This window comes from Schistocerca piceifrons, chromosome X (genome assembly GCF_021461385.2).
Source record: "Schistocerca piceifrons isolate TAMUIC-IGC-003096 chromosome X, iqSchPice1.1, whole genome shotgun sequence".
Lineage (NCBI taxonomy): Eukaryota > Metazoa > Arthropoda > Insecta > Orthoptera > Acrididae > Schistocerca > Schistocerca piceifrons.
This window is the reverse complement of record NC_060149.1, coordinates 401810974-401831796: the sequence shown is the minus strand read 5'-3', so window position 1 is coordinate 401831796 and position 20823 is coordinate 401810974. Positions and strand designations below refer to the sequence as shown.

Here is a 20823-nt window from a genome sequence, read left to right as displayed (position 1 = left end):
TTTTATCTCCATTGACTCCATTTGTTTTATTTCTGTGAAATTAATTCAGTTGACAAACCCTTTCAGTTTTGTTAAAAAATCCTGTAGGTTTTTATCCTGTTAAACTGACTTTCAACCCCTGCTGACAGTTGAGGTGGCTTTCAGATTTACAGTGCGTCATGCATGAGAAAATAATGAGGAACTGACATGGTTGAGATTCCATGTTAAACTGTAGTTTCTGCTGTATCCAGACATGTAGTCTACCAGCAGTACAGACAAGTTCCACAGGTTACTGAATTGGGGGCCAGCCAGTGTCACATCCGGATGGCAATAGCAATGATGCGGGCCTCCTGACACCTTGTCATTGAGAACCAGACACAACAGCCCATGGCAACAACGGCAATGGGTCATTTTTAGGGGAAATGCTGGCAGCTGCCACTGTGACCAGTGGTGCCCACATCTCCAACATGTAGCATTTCCATTACCTGTAGGAGGCAAAACAATCATGGCACTACTTGCATCTGCCAGGTTGTGTGCCTACAAGTGGGCCATGCCATATTCATTTGTCACTACAGTATTTATACCAACACATGGCCACAGCCCCTAGCCAGTTCAGTCCCAGCCACTGAACCTGTCGAGTGCAGCAGCCAAATTGAGACACAGTCCAGCTGCTGATCCAGGACCATTTTGCCTGTGCTGTCCTACAGGGCAGCCAGCTGGTTTACTATCAGCCTTTGCCTCATTGGCCATGGCCTCTGAGCACTCCAGCCTTGGACTTGTTATCTGTCTTCATCAGCACTGTCGTCCTGAACTGCCAGATGACCAACCACAGACCTTAGCCTCATTGACCTCATTGGTACCAACTATCATAAACTTTATTCTTGTGAATGCTGGGCAGGAGTCCAGCTTGTTGTCTGACTGTAAATAGACATTAGACTATGACTAACAGTCATTGTGCTTCATTGCAGACACTTAATGAAGAAGTGTCATCAGTAAATGAAACGTATCAGACATTAGCAATGCATTCTTCATTCAGAAGTTATTTTAGGGTTTTTCGATGAATGTCTCCATGGTAGCTTGTGTCTTTATTTATGCTATTCCTAATAAAGTATGCAACATTACTTGTTTACTTTGGAGCTTTTTCTTTCTACATGTATCATGCCCCGTCACAACAGATATTGATGATACTGATGGCATAAATGTTTGCTATGTTTTGTTTTGGTCATTAGTGACAAGGTTGACATTTTCTAAGTTTTCAGTGCAATTCACTCAAAAGTTTCTCACCTCTACCATGCTATACGGTGCTCCTCAGACATTTTCTCATACCTCGTGTGTTAATGTGTATTTATCATTTCAGATGACTGTTATCTCCACAGATGTGACCAGCGATGTGCTACTATTATTGCAACACAAGCAACAAACACAAAAAACTCTCATTGAAGCAGCTCACCAGCATCACCGCACTACCAGAGTTACCCAGCTACATACCTCAATGCACCACCAAGCATACAGGACTCCAGGTAGCAACACCACAGATTCCCACTTGTAACAAGCCAACTGAATGCTTGGACCAGCGTTTCTGTGCAAAGGAACTCTCAGGCGATCTCCATCACAGGACTTTCTTATCATGGCACTTCCACACAAAGGGTCATATGTTCAGCCCCCCAGTGGCAAACTGCTTTCCTTTTCTATGTCATGTGGCCACTGCTGCCACAAATTATTTCATTTTCACACACCACGTGGACAAGATTTACTAAGACTGTTGTTTTCAGCACCCAACGGATGGTTCTTCTGCCTCAGTTGTCCTGCCAGAATGCTGCTCTCCCCAGGTGTGCTCGAAGCTGCATCTGTCACTTCATACATTTGCCAGGAAGATGCAGCCATGGATGCTCTTCCTCATGGTCGTGGCATGGCACTTCATGCTCTCCACATGTCCGGGTGCCGTGTGACAACATGTTGGGTTCCTCACTTCCTCTGGTGTTCAACCTCTCACAGTCCTTCCTTTTCTCATATGCAGTTTGGATGCTGATACCCTCCCATTCATGTCATTATAGGTCCAGCACCTTGCCAGCTCTGCCCCATGCTAGTTCTGCTCTAGCAAATGTCATTCTTGCACCTCCTCTGTTCCTTTACATTATCATGCTCCAGTGCATGTCACACAGCCAACAAAATTTTTCATGTCCTTCTGGGACTTCCTTCCAGTCCTTTGTGCTCCTCATGCACAACTTCAGGGCTGCAGCACTCCTGCAGCCACAGGTGACTCTCTCCCCTCTGGGCGCAGACTGTACCCATCCGCACGCAACATACCATCACTCACGACACTCCTGGCCTTACTGTCATCCTTCCTCATTTCCCCATGGACTTTGGTTATACGAGGTATGTTTTTTAAGGAAGGTCCATTTGAACATAAGTACACAATGAAAGGTTATTTCAAAAAAGGAAATTTATTTTCAGAAAGTACATACTTCACTCTATTTTTCGACATAGTTGCAAAGTTTGTTGAAACACATATCATACCTCTCAACCAATTTTAAGATACCCTCTTCATAAAAACTTTCCACCTGCTCCGATAACCAAGAGTTCACTGCCATTTTCACGTCATCGTCATCATTGTGACAGTTACCACTGAAGTGTTGTTTCAGGTGGAGGAACAGATGGTAATTGCTCAGCGCAAGATCAGAACTGTAGGGTGGATGGTCTAAAACTTCCCAGCCAAAACTGTCCAATAAATCGTGGGTCTGACTTGCAGTGTGAGGTCTTGCATTGTCATGGAGAAGTATAATTCCCTCTGTCAGCATGCCGCGTCTTTTGTTTTGAATCGCTGTGCGTAGCTTTCTCAGGGTTTGGCAGAATGCTTCTGCATTGATAGTGGTTCCTCATTGCACGAAGTTGACCAACAAAACACCATACCTATTCAAAAACACCGACACCATGATTTTGCACAGGGACAGAGTCTGTTTGGCCTTCACCCTTACAGGCAAGTGTGTTTGTGCCTCCATTCCATGCTCTGTTGCTTCAATTTAGGCATGATATGCGAAACCCATGTTTCGCTCCAGTTACGATCTGACTTAAGAAGCCGTCACCTTCTTCATGATAACTAGTCAAGAACTTCAACGCACACTCAAACCTTTGGTTTTTGTAGTCCTCTGTTAGGAGTTTCTGGATCCAATGGGAGCACAGTTTCCTAAACTTTAGGTGTTCAGAAACAATGTTCTAAAGAACTGATCTCAACACATCAGGAAATTCATTTGAGAGACCTGTTATCGTGAAGTGCCTGTTCTCATGAATTCTCGCTTCAACTGAAGCCTCCAAATCATCTGTAATCAAAGGAGAGCGACTGGAGTGGTCCTCATCATGGACGTTGTCACAGCCATCTTTGAATTCTCGTACCCACTTACAGACTTTGCTTTCACTCATAACAGTATCACTGTACACTTCGCAAATCTGTTGCTGAATTTCTGCTGCAGACAAGTTCCTTGCTGACAAAAACCGTATCACTGAGCAAACCTCACATGCGGGAGGCGAGTTGATAGTCTTAAACATTTTGAAAGCACAGAAAAGAACCATACAGGTTAGCTACAGAGCTGGAACTGAGCACAGTTGTTCCCGAGGCATGCCGGTACATGACACATGCGCTCGTTGTAGTATGTGCATGAACTACTAGTGTCTACTACAAAACAGACCTTACTTAAAAAACACGCTTCGTACATTTTGGTCCTACACCCTCTGGCTCTGTGACAGCCATTCCAACAAACTGTTTGCTTCAGATATACATTTTTTTTTTTTTTTTTTTGGGCTTCACACGGTTGCAGATCTGCCACAGCAGCTCCGCATGCACTTAGATGCCAACCCAACCCCTGGCCATCAGGTTTCTGGGAGGCCACCATTGATAGCCACCATCCACTCCACTGGACTCCAAGCTGTTGCGATGGTCACCCACTTCTTCCTGAGGGGGAGAAAGGATGCAGTGCCAACTCAGCCACTCAGAGCAGCTGAGATGGTTGTCTATCTTCTTCCTTGGGAGAGACAGATGCTGTATCCGGACACAAAGTCTGCCAGCAATACTGACAGATTCTGTAGGTTACTGAATTGCAGGTCTGCTACTGCCACATAATTAAGGAACGAATACAGTAGTCCTGAATGGTACCAGCAACACTGTGGGCCTCCAGCACTATGTCATTGAGAACCTAACACAACACTCCAGGACAACAACAACGACAACAACAACAACAACAACAACAACAACAGGTTGTTGTCAGAGGAAGCACTGACAGCCGCCACTGCAACCAGTGTCTCCCAAGATGCTGCATTTTCATCACCAGTAGGAAGCACAACAATCACAGCACTACCTGCATTTGCCAGTTCACATGCCCGCAAGTAGGCCATGTCATATTTCTCCACTGCTACAGTATGTATGCTGACACATGTCGAGAATAGCTGCCAGCACGAGTAACGTAGAAGTAGATATGCTCGGAGTAGTGAAGCAATTTAAATCACTTCATAAAAGCAAGTTCTCTGGTCCAGACAGTATACCAGTTAGGTTCCTTTCAGAGTATGCTGATGCAATAGCTCCATACTTAACAATTATATACAACTGTTCACTCAACGAAAGATCCGTAACCAATGACTGGAAAGTTGCACAGGTCACACTAATATTCAAGAAAAGGAGTAGGAGTAACCTACTAAATTACAGGCACATATCATTAATGTCGATATGCATCAGGATTTTGACACTTATATTATGTTCAAACATTATGAATTACCTCAAAGAAAATGGTCTATTGACACACAGTCAACAAAGATTTAGAAAACATCATTCTTGTGAAACAGAACTAGCTCTTTATTCACATGAAGTGTTGAGTGCTATTGACAAGGGATCTCAAATTGATTCCGTATTTCTTGATTTCCGAAAGGCTTTTGACAATGTACCACACAAGCAGCTTGGAGTGAAATTGCATGCTTATGGAATATCGTCTCAGTTATGTGCCTGGATTTGTGATTTCCTGTCAGAGATGTCACAATTTGTAGTAATTCATGGAAAGTCATCAAGTAAAACAGAAGTAATTTGTGGCATTCCCCAAGGTAGTTTTATAGGCCCTTTGCTGTTCCTTGTCTATGTTAACAATTTTGGAGACAATCTGAGCAGCCGTCTTAGGTTGTTTGCAGTTGACGCCTCCATTTATCGTCTAGTAAAGTCATCAGAAGATCAAAACAAAGAGAAAGGATATCTGTATGTGTGAAAATTGGCTATTGACCCTAAATAATGAAAAGTTTGAGGTCATCCACATGAGTGCTAAAAGGAATCTGTTAAACTTCGGTTACACAATAAATCAGTCAAATGTAAAGTCTGTAAATTCAACTAAATACCTAGGAATTACAATTACGAACAACTTAAAATTGGAATGAACACACAGAAAATGTTGTGGGGGAGGCTAACCAAAGACTGTGTTTTATTGGCAGGAAACTTAGAAAATGTAACAGATCTACTAAGGAGACTGCCTACACTACACTTGTCCGTTCTCTTTTAGAATATTGCTGCACAGAGTGGGATCCTTACCAGATAGGAGTGATGGAGTACATTGAAAAAGTTCAAAGAAGGGCAGCTCATTTTGTATTATTGCAAAATAGGGGAGAGAGTCACTGAAATGATACAGGATTTGTGACGGACATCATTAAAACAAAGGCGTTTTTTGTTATGGAGGAATCTTCTCACGAAATTCCAATCGCCAACTTTCTCTTCCAAATTCAAAAATATCTTGTTGACACTAACATACATAGGGAGGAACAATCACCATGACAAAATTAGGGAAACCACAGCTTGTACGGAAAGATATAAGTGTTCGTTCTTTCCACGTGCTATACAAGATTGGAATATTAGAGAATTGTGAATGTGGTTCGATGAACCCTCTGCCAGGCACTTAAATGTGATTTGCAGAGTATCCATGTAGCTGTGGATGTAGATGTAGATGTATGCCGATATGTGGCCACAACTAGTCAGTTCAGCCTCAGTGACTGAAACTTTCAGACTCAGCAGCAGAACCAAAATATAGTCTAGCTGCTGTTCCAGGACCATTTCATCTGTGCTGTCATCCAGAGCAGATAGCAAGTTTACTGTGAGATTCTACTTCATTAACTGTGGCCTCTGAAGACTCTAGCCTTCAGATTGGTATCAATCTATAATGGACTTTCCAGCTTATGGCCTGTATGCACATAGACATTAGACTGACAGTCAGTTATTGTGCTTCCATTATGGAAACCTAATTAAGAAGTGTCATCAGTTAAAAAAACTATCAGACAGTAGCAGTGCATTCTAAATTCAAATGTTTATTTTGTGTTTCTCAATGGCTAACTTAATGAGAGCCCATCACAGCTTATTGCAGTATCTCTATTTATGCTATTCCTTATAAAGTGCGTAGTGTTACTTGTGTACTTTGCAGTTTGTTCTTTCTGTTATCACCATACTACAATCACAATAGTCCCCCCCCCCCCCCCTTTGCTTATGTATAAAAACAAGATTTAAGACACTGACGAGGAGCACTAGGAGTGCTTTCTGAATGAACAACTGAAACAAGAATTGTGAAGTCAGCCACAGAAACTTACTGACAAATTAAGGCTCCAGCCACCATGTCCACCCTTCACAAGACTGGTGGAGTACTAAAAAAATGGCTGGAGGAGCTCCACCAAATATTCAATAAACACTCCTTTGCCGGATGACTCTACAAATACAGACAAAACCATCAATCAGTGCTCCATGACCAGATGAGTTTGGAATATACTAACAATGACTCCCTACTCATGTTTGATCAGGAAGAAGTATGAGTAGTAATAGCCACCACTGGGTCCAGGTGGCATCCGTTCAGAGGTGATATGGAAAGTAGCTCCAATCATAGTGTTGTTCTTAACACATCTGTTGAATGGAGCACTGAGACAGGGCATTGTATGGGTGACTTGGAAATCTCCATGAGGTGTTAACATAAAGAACAATCTCAATAAAGATCCTGCACACCTGAAGAGTTATAACCTATATGTTTAACAAACACACTAATGTAAGTTCAGGAGCAGCTACTCCACAAGTGCCTTAAGGAGCACAGAAAGCTGCAGGGTCTCAACACATGACAATCCCGCTTTTACAAAGACAAATTGACCAAAGACACTGCAAATCAGGCTTTCCAAATTGTATACTGGGCAAACAATAAATATTGTGTTGCAGTTATGATCAACACTGCAGTCACATTTGATATATGTGGCCTGCAATGTTCAACTGTCTAGGAAGTCTTTGGATCCAAAGATGCATTTATCTACGTTTTACAGAGTACTGTAAGGGTCACACAGTTGAATGTCTTGCTAGGTGGCACAAGATAATAAATAACATTGCTAAAGGCTGCCCACAAGGCTCAATATGCAGACCAGTATTTTGGGATGTGAAAATCTAGTCACTGCTGGATGGGACTGAAGAAGAAATTTAGTTGTAGCTAATGCTGATAACTTGTTCGTAGTTTCTGGAGATTTCACACAGAAGCTTGAAGAAAATGCAAACCACATGCTCTCAAAGATGCAGCAATCCTGCAGGAACAACAAATTAACAATGGATGCATATAAAACTACATACGTGCTGTGCATCTTCATGTTTTCATGGCACAGTGACTATTCTATTAAATTTTGGGTGTGCACCCACATAAAGTAAATTTCTTCTTCTAAAATTTTGGCTGTATATCATTCATCCATCTTCAGAATGAGGTGAAAGATTGATGTTCCAGCACTTGCTCCATCCTTTTAAACACGCAGACTGAGCTACTGCACATGCAGTCACAGAAACACAGGTGCCAGAGATGTTGATTGTTGGCAAAGAAGTACAATGTGCATGAATTATAACTGTGTGTGTACAGTCAGTCCAAGGTGGATGTCCGTATATCATTTTGAGCTGCACTGTTGTGACATCTTTGTAAATTTATTACAGAAAATTCCAAATTCCATGGCTTATCCAAACTAATGCACTATCTCCATTAATTAAATTCATTGCTAAGCAAATTTCAATTGCCTCTTGAGTCTCAGTAAGATGATGTAGACGTTAAAATTTTGACAATTTTCGTACAACATAGAGTGACCAGTATCAATACAGTGTTCTGTCACAGCCAATTTATTTGACTACAGTAGGAGAGTGCACCTGCAGTGTTCTGTACATCCTTCACGTACTATACGAATTGTCTCTCTGATGTATGAAAGGCCATATTTGCAGGGGATCTTGTAAACTCCATCCTTGCAGCACATCAAATCTCCTTTAATGGGACTCAAGAGTGCTGCTGTCTTCAGTGGAGGTTGAAATATCACTTTTACTTTGTGCTTATTGGGGATCTGTCCTGTTTTGATGATAGGCTTCCCACATATGGCAGGAAAGCCATGGTCAACTGTGGTTCTATTTGTTGTGCCTTACATATCTGCTATGAAGAATAGCCGTTGTCTTCAACATACATGCTGCTTAAGGGCAAACTCTCCCTAAATAGGTGCTCAAACTTTAAATTACATAAAAGCCCAGTTATATGTATCACTGTGTGCAGATATTCAGAAGCTTTCCTCTACAACAAGAAAAGCTTTTTAGGACATGTAGATACAGTCTGTCTAAAGACTGCAAATATCATACACAAAATTGTCAGCATTGGCACTGAAAGCCACAACTAACCACTGGAGGCTGTAAAACTGTACAACAATGCAGTACTGATTGAAACTGTGGGATTTGCAGTAAGTGCTTGGACTCTCCAGTTCCATCTGGTATGACATAGAGCCACCCTAAGACATATGTAGCAAGAGGTTCTCCTAAGGGTGCTGGGAGTGTATAGAACTACACTGGCAGATGCTCTTCACATCACTCTGAGAATATGTTCTGCTGCGATCACAGTACAATATCTTGCCACAACATATTGGTTGTGGTGAAATAACATAAGTAAAGTAAGAAACCACACGTTCCGTAACTAATAAGTTAGATCTTTGGGACTGGACACTTGACAAATCGCAGTGGGATTGGGACATTGGGAATACAGAATGCTGATTATACACTCTCCTTCCGAAAATTAGAGAGAAACTACAAATGAATCAAGCTCAGCAGAGGTATAATTCTTTTTATGGCAGGAAATGGCCTTAACCCCAATATGTACACACAATAGTAAAGAGACTGTCAGCATAGTGTGGCTATGGTGACCCCCTGAGCGTGTGGAGTTCACATGCCCACTCGAACTGGAACAAGTATTTCCATCATATGGACAGATCTGCTACAGACTGAGCAAGGATATGTGACCTGCCACAGATTGAGCAAGGATATGTGACTGAAGAGGAGCACAGGTCATTAGTTGCTCTAAGAATAAGAGTGTTTGAATCCCCATGTCCTTCACACCAGTTTCTAAGGAAATTAATTCTTGCTGCAACTTCCTTGGCTGTGTACCCACAATAGTTCTTGTAGGTGAGAGATCTGTTTAATATAAAGCCTAAACACCAGAAGGTAAACATATGCTTTAGCAGCTGGTCTTTGCATGGCACATTACGATTTTGTTGTGCTTCTCTTGAGTGCAGATGGAAGACACACACTTAAGGTTTCAAAAGATTTGGTGTCAATGTGTGACCCCTGTAATATGTTGACGTAACAGCCATGTCTTTTGTAGGGTACCTGTATACAGGTTGAACAGTGTTGGTGCTAGCATGCTATGAGGGTGATTTGAAAAGTTCTCGGAATCACCACGAGAGGTCAGCGCTAGCGCAATGAGTTGTTCAAGTGATATTCATTGGACTGTTGCTTGTAGACACGTGCCACATCAGTGCTCTTGGAAGACAGCTGTGGTGGTGATGTGGCTCTGTTGTTGTTTCCGCATAGTCATTTGCAAAGATGGAAAAAAAATCAAGATTCGAGCAGTGATTAAGTACTTCATAAAGAGAGGTATGAAAGCAAAGGACATTCATGCCAATTTCCAGAATACACTGGGGGACTCTGCTCATTCATATTCAACTGTTGCCAAGTGAACAAATGAATTTAAATTTGGTCAGGAGAGCTAAGATGATGATCCGCACAGTGGTCTCCCAAGATGTGCTACTACTCCAGGAATAATTGCAAAAGTGCCCAAAATGGTCATGGAGCTTCCTGGCAGATTAAAACTGTGTGCCCAACCGAGACTCGAACTCGGGACCTTTGCCTTTCGCGGGCAAGTGCTCTACCATTGTTTGTAGAGCACTTGACCGCGAAAGGCAAAGGTCCCGAGTTCGAGTCTCGGTCAGGCACACAGTTTTAATCTGCCAGGAAGTTTCATATCAGCGCACACTCCGCTGCAGAGTGAAAATCTCATTCTGGATGGTCATGGAGGATCGCCAATTGAAAGTGGGTGAAATTGCTCATGCTTGCCAGATGTCATCTGAAACGGTATATCATATTTTAACTGAAGAATTAGAGATGAAATAATTCTCTGCATGATGGGTGCCATGACTCTTGACGCTGGATCAAAAATGCATGAGAATGGACATATTGGAACAATGTTTGGCCTGTCTTAGGAGAAACGAACAAGATTTTTTTGTGCCGGTTTGTGGCCACAGATGAAACTTGGGTGCACTTCTACACCCCTGAGACAAAACAACAGTCAAAGCAGTGGAAACATGCTGATTCTCTGCCATCAAAGAAAGCATAAACAATTCCTTTGGTGGGAAAGGTCATGGCATCAGTGTTCTGGGATTCAAAGAGGATTCTGTTTGTATACTATCTCCCCTCTGGGAAAACAATTACTGGAGAATACTATGCTAACCTCCTGGATGAATTGCAACAAAAGACACACAAAAAAAGGCCAGGTTTAGTAAGGAAGAAAGTCATCTTCCATCAAGACAATGTACACTCGCACCCATGTGCCGTCGCCATGGCAAAATTACACAAACTGATATATGAATTGTTACCACACCCACCTTATTCACCTGATATGGCTTCATCAAACTTCCATCTCTTATCAAAACTGAAAATTTTTCCTGGTGGATGAAGATTTACTTCAAACAAAGAATTGATAACCAGAGTTGACAACTATTTTGCAGGCCTGGAGGAAACTCATTTTCGAGATGGGATCAAGTGACTGGAACATCATTGGACCAAGTGCATTAATCTACAAGGAGACTACATTGGAAAACAAAAAAAGTTTCAGTGATGTAAGTACTCTTTTTCTATTCCATTCTGAGAACTTTTCAAACCACCCTTGTACCTTAGGGCGAACCATTCTGCCGGCTCTCCCATTTGCTTTTTTGTAATCAAATCAAACTTATTATCTTATTTTGGAAAATACAGGTTAAATTATTCAAACTTACTGTTAGTCTAAGAAAATTCTACATAACTATACAAGCAACATTTCGTCTTTTATAGTATCTTATGTGGCCAAAATATCTGTCACTGCAACACAAGTAATGAGATTGTTTTGGAAACTTTCCTCTAAGTGTCATATAAAGTTAAGAAATTTGCTAAAAGCAGCATTTTCCACATATCGCGCGCACTGCCTGTTAGTGGACAGGTGGCCGCTCCTTCAGCAAGGTCCAAGCAGGCACATGGGGGGAGGGGTTTATTAGTGGTTAGGAGCTCCAACGTTAGGCAGGTGATGGAGCCCCTTAGGGAAATAGCGGAAAGGTCGGGGAAGAAGGCCAGTGTTCACTCTGTCTGCTTGCTGGGGGGTCTCATCCGAGATGTGGAGGAGGCCCTGCCAGCGACGATAGAGAGCACTGGGGGACCCGACTGCAAATTGTTGCTCATGTCGGCACCAATGACTCCTGCCGTCTGGGTTCAGAGGTCATCCTCAGTTCATATGAGCGGTTGGCAGAGTTGGTGAAGGCGGGAAGCCTCGCTCGCGGGGTGGAATCTTAGCTAACAATTTGTAGTATCGTTCCCAGAACCGATCGTGGTCCTCTGGTTTGGAGCCGAGTGGAAGGCTTAAGCCAGAGGCTAAGACGATTCTGCGGAGATCTGGGGTGCAAATTTCTCAACCTCCGCTATCGGGTGGAGAAATGTAGGGTCCCCTAGAATAGGTCAGGCATGCACTACATGCAGGAAGTGGCTACAAGGGTAGCGGAGCACGTGTGGAGTGCACATGTGGGTTTTTTAGGTTAGAGAATTCCCTCCCTAGGCCCAACAAGATGCCTCCTGAGACGCAGCAAGGTAGTAGTAGGCAAAATGCAACAGGGAATAACAATATTAATGTTGTAATAGTAAACTGCAGGAGCATCTGTAGAATGGTACCAGAACTGCTCCCATTAATAAACGGTCAAAATGCCCACATAATACTAGGGATAGAAAGTTGGCTGAAACCAGGTGTAAACGGTAATGAAATTCTAAACTCAGATTGGAATGTATACCACAGAGAAGACAGGTCCAAAACACAAATGCCGAAAAAACCTCATGGGTGGCAGGATGTACAGCTTCTCATCACACTGATAATGCATAACCTTAATCCCTCTGTGGGATGGTATTGCCCTCAAATGTTTGAATGAAAACACTGGTATCAATGTGATTGTCTTTACAGTCTTTCTGAAGACACCAAACTAAATGAACAATCTGCCTTTCCATATTTGCCCGAAGTTCATCAATTTGAAGGATGAAGTCTCTATGGTACATGACTCCCTGAATCATATTCAGAGACTGGTGAGGAGTGATGGACACCGGGATGTCACCAAAATGATCACAGGCATGAAAGACCACAGATTGGGGGGAGAAGTAGTTTTGATCAACAGTGAATCAACCCACATCTTACAAGGGGGTCCACTTTGTCAAACTTGTCTTTAATAGTTTCTGTGAAAAATAACAGATTGGTAGCAGTGCAAGTGTTCCCGTTACTCGTGGTGCAGACCAGGAACCAGGAAAAGAGTTTTACCCCAAGCCAGTGAGCCTGGCCCTTTCAGGGTGTAGCCAGTGAAGGGTTGTAAGAAGCAGCATTAAGGGATCCATTCCCAACTAAATAGATGGATGTAGAAAAAATGACCAGTTTTTTGGAGCTTTGTGCATTTCTTAGTAAAGTGTCTGCCCTGATACCACCCACTCCCATCTGGGGCTCTCCCTGTGGGGCCACTCAGCCACAGAAAGGGCCATTTGGCACAGCGGCCATTGCTGAGAGTTCTAATGTTCTGGAATTTCAAGCAGCTTTGCCGGGCTATACACAGGGAGGTACCAGCTCTGGTATCAGAAGTGTGATCCTTGTGTTGTCAGGGGGCTCAACTGAATGGGTATGTAACAATTTTACCATGTAGACTGGCTACCATGCTGGCTATCAGCTGTTAAAGGACAATGACTTCTAGGTATAGATGGAAGAAGCAGTTAGGTCACACACCAAAAATTCTAAGTAAAGTGTACTTCCCCATTGGCTCACATTATGGTGACAAGATTTAGAAAGGGAGGTCAAAACCCAAAGACGACCCAAAAATGCTGAAAAGGAATGGTGAAACCAAAAAAGCAAGAGAACAACAACTGGAAGGAATACCAGAAATCAGGGCATCTGATTGTGTGGTTCTCATAAAATGGGTTTCGCCTAAATTCTGGAAAAAAAATCACTATATTCAGTTCTACACAACAAATAGAGTAATACCAACGACTGATGTAGCAAGTGAGCAGGAGACACTATACGTGGTAGAAAGCACCAAATTTTTAGGTGTACATACTGATGAAAACTTGAGCTGAAAGAAGCATATTACCAAGCTTCTCAAACAAACAAGTTCATCTACTTCTGCTCTTTATACAGTTACTAATTGGGCTCCTGATATATTTTGCATACTTCCGCTCAACAATATATTATAGTAACTCTCACACCTAGAAAGAAAGTACTGATTGAACAAAATCAAGCAGCAAGGATAATATGTGTTGCTCATTATCTATTGATGTCATACAGGTACTACTGCTCCAAGTATCTAGGCATCATAAAAAATCATTCTGAATTTGAGAAGAACAGTGGGACCATACTCGCAACACTGGAGAGGAAAATGACCTTTATCATCCATAATTAAAGCTGTCAGTGGCTCAGAATTGAGTTCAATATGCAGCAACAAAAATCTTTAATAATTTGCCCAGTAACATAAAATGTCTGACTGGTAGCAATACAAAATATTAAATCTAACATGATATCATGAATATCAGTAAAGTAACTTGTTCCACAGGGTTTCAATAAAAGAGTAAGTCAAACAGTCTATTGTACATGTAACTATCTAACTAACTAATGTGCATGAATTCAGATTGCCACACATCTAGTGATCTGCAACAATCATTCATAAATTTATTGCATATTCTTACTACAAAGACAGTATCTACTACCTTTTGATCCAACATTTCATTCAAATCTATTTTTAATTTTTGACTATCTTATTGAATTTTTTTGTTCTAGTCTACAGTGTTTAGTATTATCTAGCTGTTTGTTATTATCACAGAGTTTATTGTTCAAATGTTCCTTATGATCATCTAATTTTGTTAGTATCATTTAGTTTCTTGTTCAAACCTGTCTTCATTTTTTGTAAAAAATGTGTTGATACATCCTCACTACCTACATTATCAACATAATTGTTATTTATCACTGCCTCACATGATTCAGTGCATACATTCAAGTCTGAACTTTCATTTTTACTTGCCTCCATGATTTGAACTCTATTAATTAATCCTGATTCATCAATAACATCCATGTCAATACTATCCCAGCAGATTAGGTTAGGATAGTCCAGCAAAATGTGGACCACGTTCAAATGGACACCATAACAGTAGTGAGGTGGATCCTCATGATGGAGGAGATGACCATGAGTCAGCCAAGTAGGCTGACATGGAGCGGGCAGAGTACGAAGGAGTTCTTGTGAGAGGTCCACATGGAGGACGTCAACAAATTTGTGGTCTCTTTTACTGTCCTGATACATCATTGTGGGTGCAACTGACAACTGATGCCTTTTGGACTCTCCATGATCAGCCTCCTACTGTGTCCTTAGTTTGTTTGACAAAGTCAGAGTATGAAATTCCTTATTCCAAATCCTTAGAACATGACGGCATAGTAACGATTGAAGGTCAGATGCCCGAATACTGCTCTCAAGAGGTGGCTTTCCATTAGCCAATTTGGCCAGGCTGTGGGCAAATTCATTCCCTGGGATTCCGATGTGACTCTGAGTCCAGACAAAGACCACTAGGTGTCCTCATTGTTTGTGGGCAAAAAGGGAAACTTGGATAGTGAAGAGCAATGGATGGTGAGGGTGACACTGGCCAAAAGCTTGCAAACTGCTCAAAGAGTCACTACCTACGGATGAGAGGAACTCATTGGTACAGTAATGGATGCTCAAGAGGACGAGAGATGCCTACCAATTCCAAAGTGAACATACTGTAGCCATCCAGCAAGACACAGAGTTGATTACATCCCACATGAATATAAGCAAAACCAATATGACTGGCAACCATCAAGCCATCAGTATAGACTACTTCTGAACCCCCCCCCCCCTACAAAAAAAAGAACAGAATGGAGAAGAATTGGTCGTAGAGGGCCTTACACTGAACTGAGTCTTTATTTGTGATAGGTCAAGACAGAGCCGAGGATGGGGGGCTGCACCATGTAGATGTATGTTAGTGGGCTCAGAGAAGATGTGGTAGAGGGAAAAACTTCAGTTCTGAAAACTGAGACCAGATGTGGATGGCTATCGTAACCTCAGACCTAGGCCACCATATCAGGTAAGATGAGACAGTAGTTCAGGTGCACTGAGGAGCAGAGGATGTGCAACATAAGAAATCAATTGTTGTTGACACAGAATTCACAACATTGGAAATCCTGCTTCCAGTAGGATGCTGATCATGGAGAGTCCAAAATGCACCAGTTGTCAGTTGCACCCACAATGATGTATCAGATCCACTATCTATAACAATGAAGGTAATGCCAGGCCATATAAAAGACTCCCATAATCTATACAGTACTGTACCAATGCTATGTAGAGCCATATCAGAGTAGTGTGGTCCATGTCCCATTTGGTGTTGCTGAGGTGTCAAAGAGCATTGAGGTGCGACCAACAAGTCTGCTTTAGTTGATGAAAATGGGGAAGCCATATCAACTGAACATCAAATCCCAGTCCCAAAGAACCACGAAAGTCCACCACATTGAGAGACTGGCAATCAAGGTACAGATCCAGGTGAGGATGTACTATATGGCAATGACAGAAATCGGGTCCAGGATGCATAACAATGCAGGTGTTGTCGAGGTGTATGCAAGACTCCCCTAATTTATGTGGGACTGGACCAATGCTATGTAGAGCATATCAGAGTTGTGTGGTCCATGTCCCATTTGGTGTTGCTGAGGCGCCAAAGAGCACTGAGGTGCGACCAACAAGTCTGCTTTACTTGATGAAAATGGGGAAGCCATGTCAACTGGACATCAAAGCCCAGTCCCAAAAAACCATGGAAGTCCACAACACTGAGGGACTGGCAATCACTGTACAGATCCAGATGGGGATTGACTGTATGGCAATGACAGAAATGCAGTATGTTAGTCTTGGTAGCTGAAAAGCGGAAGCCATCAAAAAAGTCTGCAACAAGCCTCCAGGGAAAAGCTGGTCTAATAGCAGACTCCAGGTGGACTAAATTGTCAGAAGTATAGTGGCCTTGGCAAAAACAACCCTGGGTTGAAGGCAAAGGGTCCTGTGATTCAAGGATCCAATACAGCCTTTGACTCACCAATGTTCTGGTGTAACCACAAGTGCCAGAACGAAGATGAAGAACACAAGAGAAGAGGTGGTGGTGAAACAATGTCAGCCAATGGTGCGCTGATTAGGACCAGACTATGACAGGAGCAGCTTCTACAAGAGGAGAATATAAGCGCCACTCCTGCCAGCCTCAGCCACTCAGTATCGGGACAGTATACGGAGAGGCCTAGTAGAGAATGCTACGATAGCAGTTATTAGTGATCCACAAACTGTGTGACAAACTTGTATGAACATTGTATATAGCAAAGGACACTTATTTACATGGCACCCATTGCTTGTGACCACTTTTTGTAAATACAAGTTAAATATTGTCATTTTTCTTATTTGTAATAAAAACTATTAATGTGATTTTTTTGAATTGTTGTATAGCATTTCGAGAATGCAGCATCCTTTAGGCACCCTATATGAGATTAGTATGCAGGATCCCACATTTGGTGATGAGTATGCAATGAATCCAGTGCCCGACAACCACGGAATTTTGTTTGATGTGCTGGTGCCTTAATTCCCTCTTGTGTTTACTTAGCAGGGGCGCTTATTGCTTTAACAGTTTCTTGTCATTTTTTCTAATCAGTGTTTTCAGATGGGCATTGCAGAAATTATCTTTGTTTGTGTCCTAATTTTACTTGCTTGCCTTGTCTGTTGTTGTATTTGTGTCTTCCAAAATGCCCACCGCACCTGTCATGACCCCTGCTCAGGCGCCACTGCCGCAAGCATTAGATGCCACACAGCTATTGCAGATGTTTCAGTTCCAGACTCAACAAATATCCACAGCACTCAACACGGTGCAGCAGCTACTGACCAATGCTGCACCCCCAATGGAACAAGCACTGCCTACTACAGCTGCCATACCACCTTTTCGACAGTTTTGTGAACGAGAAGAAGAATGGCTCGAGTGGTTGTCACAATTTGAAGCCCACTTCATCACCTACAGCTTACTAGGTACTATGAAACTTCCCTATCTACTATCAACAGTAGGAAGTGCAGTGTTTAGGCTCCTACCAAAGCTGCCCTTAGCGCCACTACGAGTGAACTTGCTTATGATGATATGGTATCGTCACTAACTCGCTATTGTAACCAACAAGTGAATGTGATAACAGCCAGGTATCAATTCTTTAATTGCAAAAAATGGCCAGTTTTGCAGGGTATGAGAAGGGAATGCAAATTTAAATGTGCTTGCAGTGCTTTATATTCAGATGTTATATTTCATTATGTTATTGTGTACAATGTACCTGATGTCACTCTGAGAAGAAATTTTGAAACAGTTCAATCCATCATTTCAACAGACAGTGCAAATACTAGATCAATATGATTCCAGTGCCTTGTCGACTCAAACATTTGAGCAGCCAGCTATTTGTCAGATTGAGTCCCATGCTTGCCCCATTCTGCAATGGCAGCTTTCCCTAACCACACTGAGTAAAAAACCTTCCACACCACATAAGGTGTTTGCTACACAGGGGGCTACACAGGCAAACAGAATTAAGTCTTGCCCTTGGTGTTATTCATGACACAAATGCCAAACTGTCCCTCCCAATGAGGTGGGAAAGGATATGTGCAATCCATATGTTTGCAACGGTACAAACATAAGAATTCAACCCACTCACAAAATTCTCGTCTCAAGGCCCATGTCATTAATGCAGTATATTCAAAGTCTGCAACAGATATTAGCAACTCTAGCAAGCATGCAGTTTCTTCGGTAATACGCCAGTCAAACAAACTTTTTGTTAATTTACTTCTGTGTGGGAAACGTGGGAAATTTCAGTTGGACATGGGTGCTTCTGTCACATTGCTAAATTGTCACACATATGAACTGTTAGGCCCCCATACTTGTCTAAAACTAGTACGTTACTGATGGCTTATAATGGACAAGACATTCCTGTTCTCAGAACATGTACGTTGCCTGCCATGTATCACTCGCATATGCGAACAGTGAGTTTTACAGTGCTACAATTATGCGAGTGTGAGACATATTTGGTCTTGATTCTTTTGAATTGTTTGGCTTTAACATTCAGGACAATGTGTTTCCAGTGTCTGCATTCAATGCCAAAGACAGTGTAGTCAGCTTGGTAAAAGAATTCCAGGGACTCTTTTCTGAAGGTTTATGCGAAGCTAACAACATTGTTGCACATATTACTCTGAAAGACAATGCTCAGCTGAAATTTTGCCAGGCCAGAACTGTTCCCATTGCATTACAGGACGAAGACACTGCAAAGCTTAAAGAATTGCAAGATAACGGAGTTATTGCACCCATATCAGCTAGTCAATGGGCGAGTCCACTTGTTTGGCTCCCCAAACCTTCAGGTCACATTCACCTCTGTATTGACTTTAAGTCTACAATCAACCCATGAACTGTAATTGATTCTTATGCATTGCCATGCCCAGAGGATCTTATGGAAAAATTAGGTGCTGGACACTAGTTTTCAAAAATTGATTTGTGCGACACGTATCTTCAAATACCATTTGATGAAGAATCTCTAATAGTGTGTTTAGTAAATATTCATTTGGGCTTATTTAAATATTTGTGTTTGCCCTTTAGCAGTGCTTCTGCACCCACCATTTTCCAACAGTATTTGGAACAGCTGACTGCCAAACTATTCAAACTATCTGGACAATATTGTAGTAGCAGGTCGTACACCTGAAGAACATACTGCAAATTTATGTGCTTGGTTTAGTGTGCTGTCTGAGGCAGGACTAATGTGTAGACTGGACAAGTGTTATTTTCTTAAACCTAATTTGCAGTATCTTGCTCATGTCATAAACAGTCAAGGTGTACATCCTCTGCAGTCACATTTGTTTGCCATAACAGACTTTCCAGTTCCTCGCAGTGTCACAGAATTGCAGTCAGTCTTGGGGTGAATGAACTATTATATTTGGCTCACACTGAATGCTCCACAAGTAGTGGTGCCATTGCATTGCTTGCATCACAAGAATGTCTCCTTTGTTTGGACAGATGAGTGCCAAGTAGCTTCTCAAAAACTTAAAGATGCATTGCTCAGTGATCGATGCTTAGTTCACTTTGATCCTGACAAGCCAGTTGTATTGCAAGTTGATGCTCCCTCTTATGGAATCAGTGCAGTGCTTTTGCACAGAATTGGTGATGAAGACAGATCTGTTGGTTTCACATCAAAAGTGTTGTCCAAAGCTCAGTGTATCTATTCACAAATTGAAAAAAAGGCTTTGGCTATTGTGCATGGTGTCACCAAATTCCACGACTATTTGTATGGCAGAAAATTTTACTTAGTAGCAGATCACAAGCCTTTGCAGTCCTTGTTTCATCTGATGAAACCAGTTCCTGTATGAACTGCCCAAAAATTGCAAAGATTGGCTTTGTTGTTGTCTCAATACCAGTACGAGACTGTGTACCATCCGTCAGCTCAACATGGTAATGCGGATGCACTTTCAAATCTTCTGATTGGCCCTGATTGAGACTTTGATACTTATCCTGCATCTTGTTGTCACATTGATGCTCAGAATTCTGAATTGCTTCAGTCTTTTCTGCTGAACTATAAGAAAATTGGACAGACCACAGAAGCTGATCTGGATTTGAAAATTTTGCTAACATACATTCCCACATCTTGGCCAAGTTCATTGCATAGCATAAAGAGCTCTGTAGTGTGCTGATACTTTGCCCATCAGCATAGCCTCTCTGTACAGAAAGGTGTAATATTTGTTCAAAATAACAGCGGACAGTCACATGTATTGATCCCTAAAGCTTTGCAGAAAGAAGTGTTGAGGTTACTTCACCAAGGACACTGGGAGATTGTTTGTACGAAACAGTTAGAGCATTGACACTATACTTGGCAGGGTATGGATGCCCAAATAGAACAGATGATGTCACAGTGTCATGCATGTGCAGAAAATCAGTTCACTCTGCCACAAAAATTCACTGCATGGTCAAGTTGCAATTGCCATGGCAACGTGTGCACATAGACTTTGCGGGACCTTTTTGGAACCCTCACTGGTTGATTGTGGTTGACTCATATAGCAAGTTTCCCTTTGCTGTGCCCATAAACTCGACAGTGTCAAGTAGCACAATCCAGGTGTTGTCATCAATTTTTTGCCTCGAAGGTTTACCTGAAGTAATAGGGGCCTCCACTCCCCCTCGTTCTATCAGTGCCTCACCATGTTGGCACAATGAAGGGGATA

General features: G+C 42.1%; 1 protein-coding gene across 1 annotated transcript in view; it reads left to right on the top strand.

Moving 5' to 3' along the window:
• The window catches only part of LOC124722057 (putative inactive tyrosine-protein kinase Wsck), a 207604-nt gene that overhangs the window by 168751 nt on the left and 18030 nt on the right, over positions 1–20823 (top strand). Inside the window, exon 12 of the mRNA XM_047247252.1 lies at positions 17427–17619. Coding sequence (XP_047103208.1) covers positions 17427–17619 — 193 coding nt within the window. The remainder of the gene's footprint in view (positions 1–17426; positions 17620–20823) is intronic.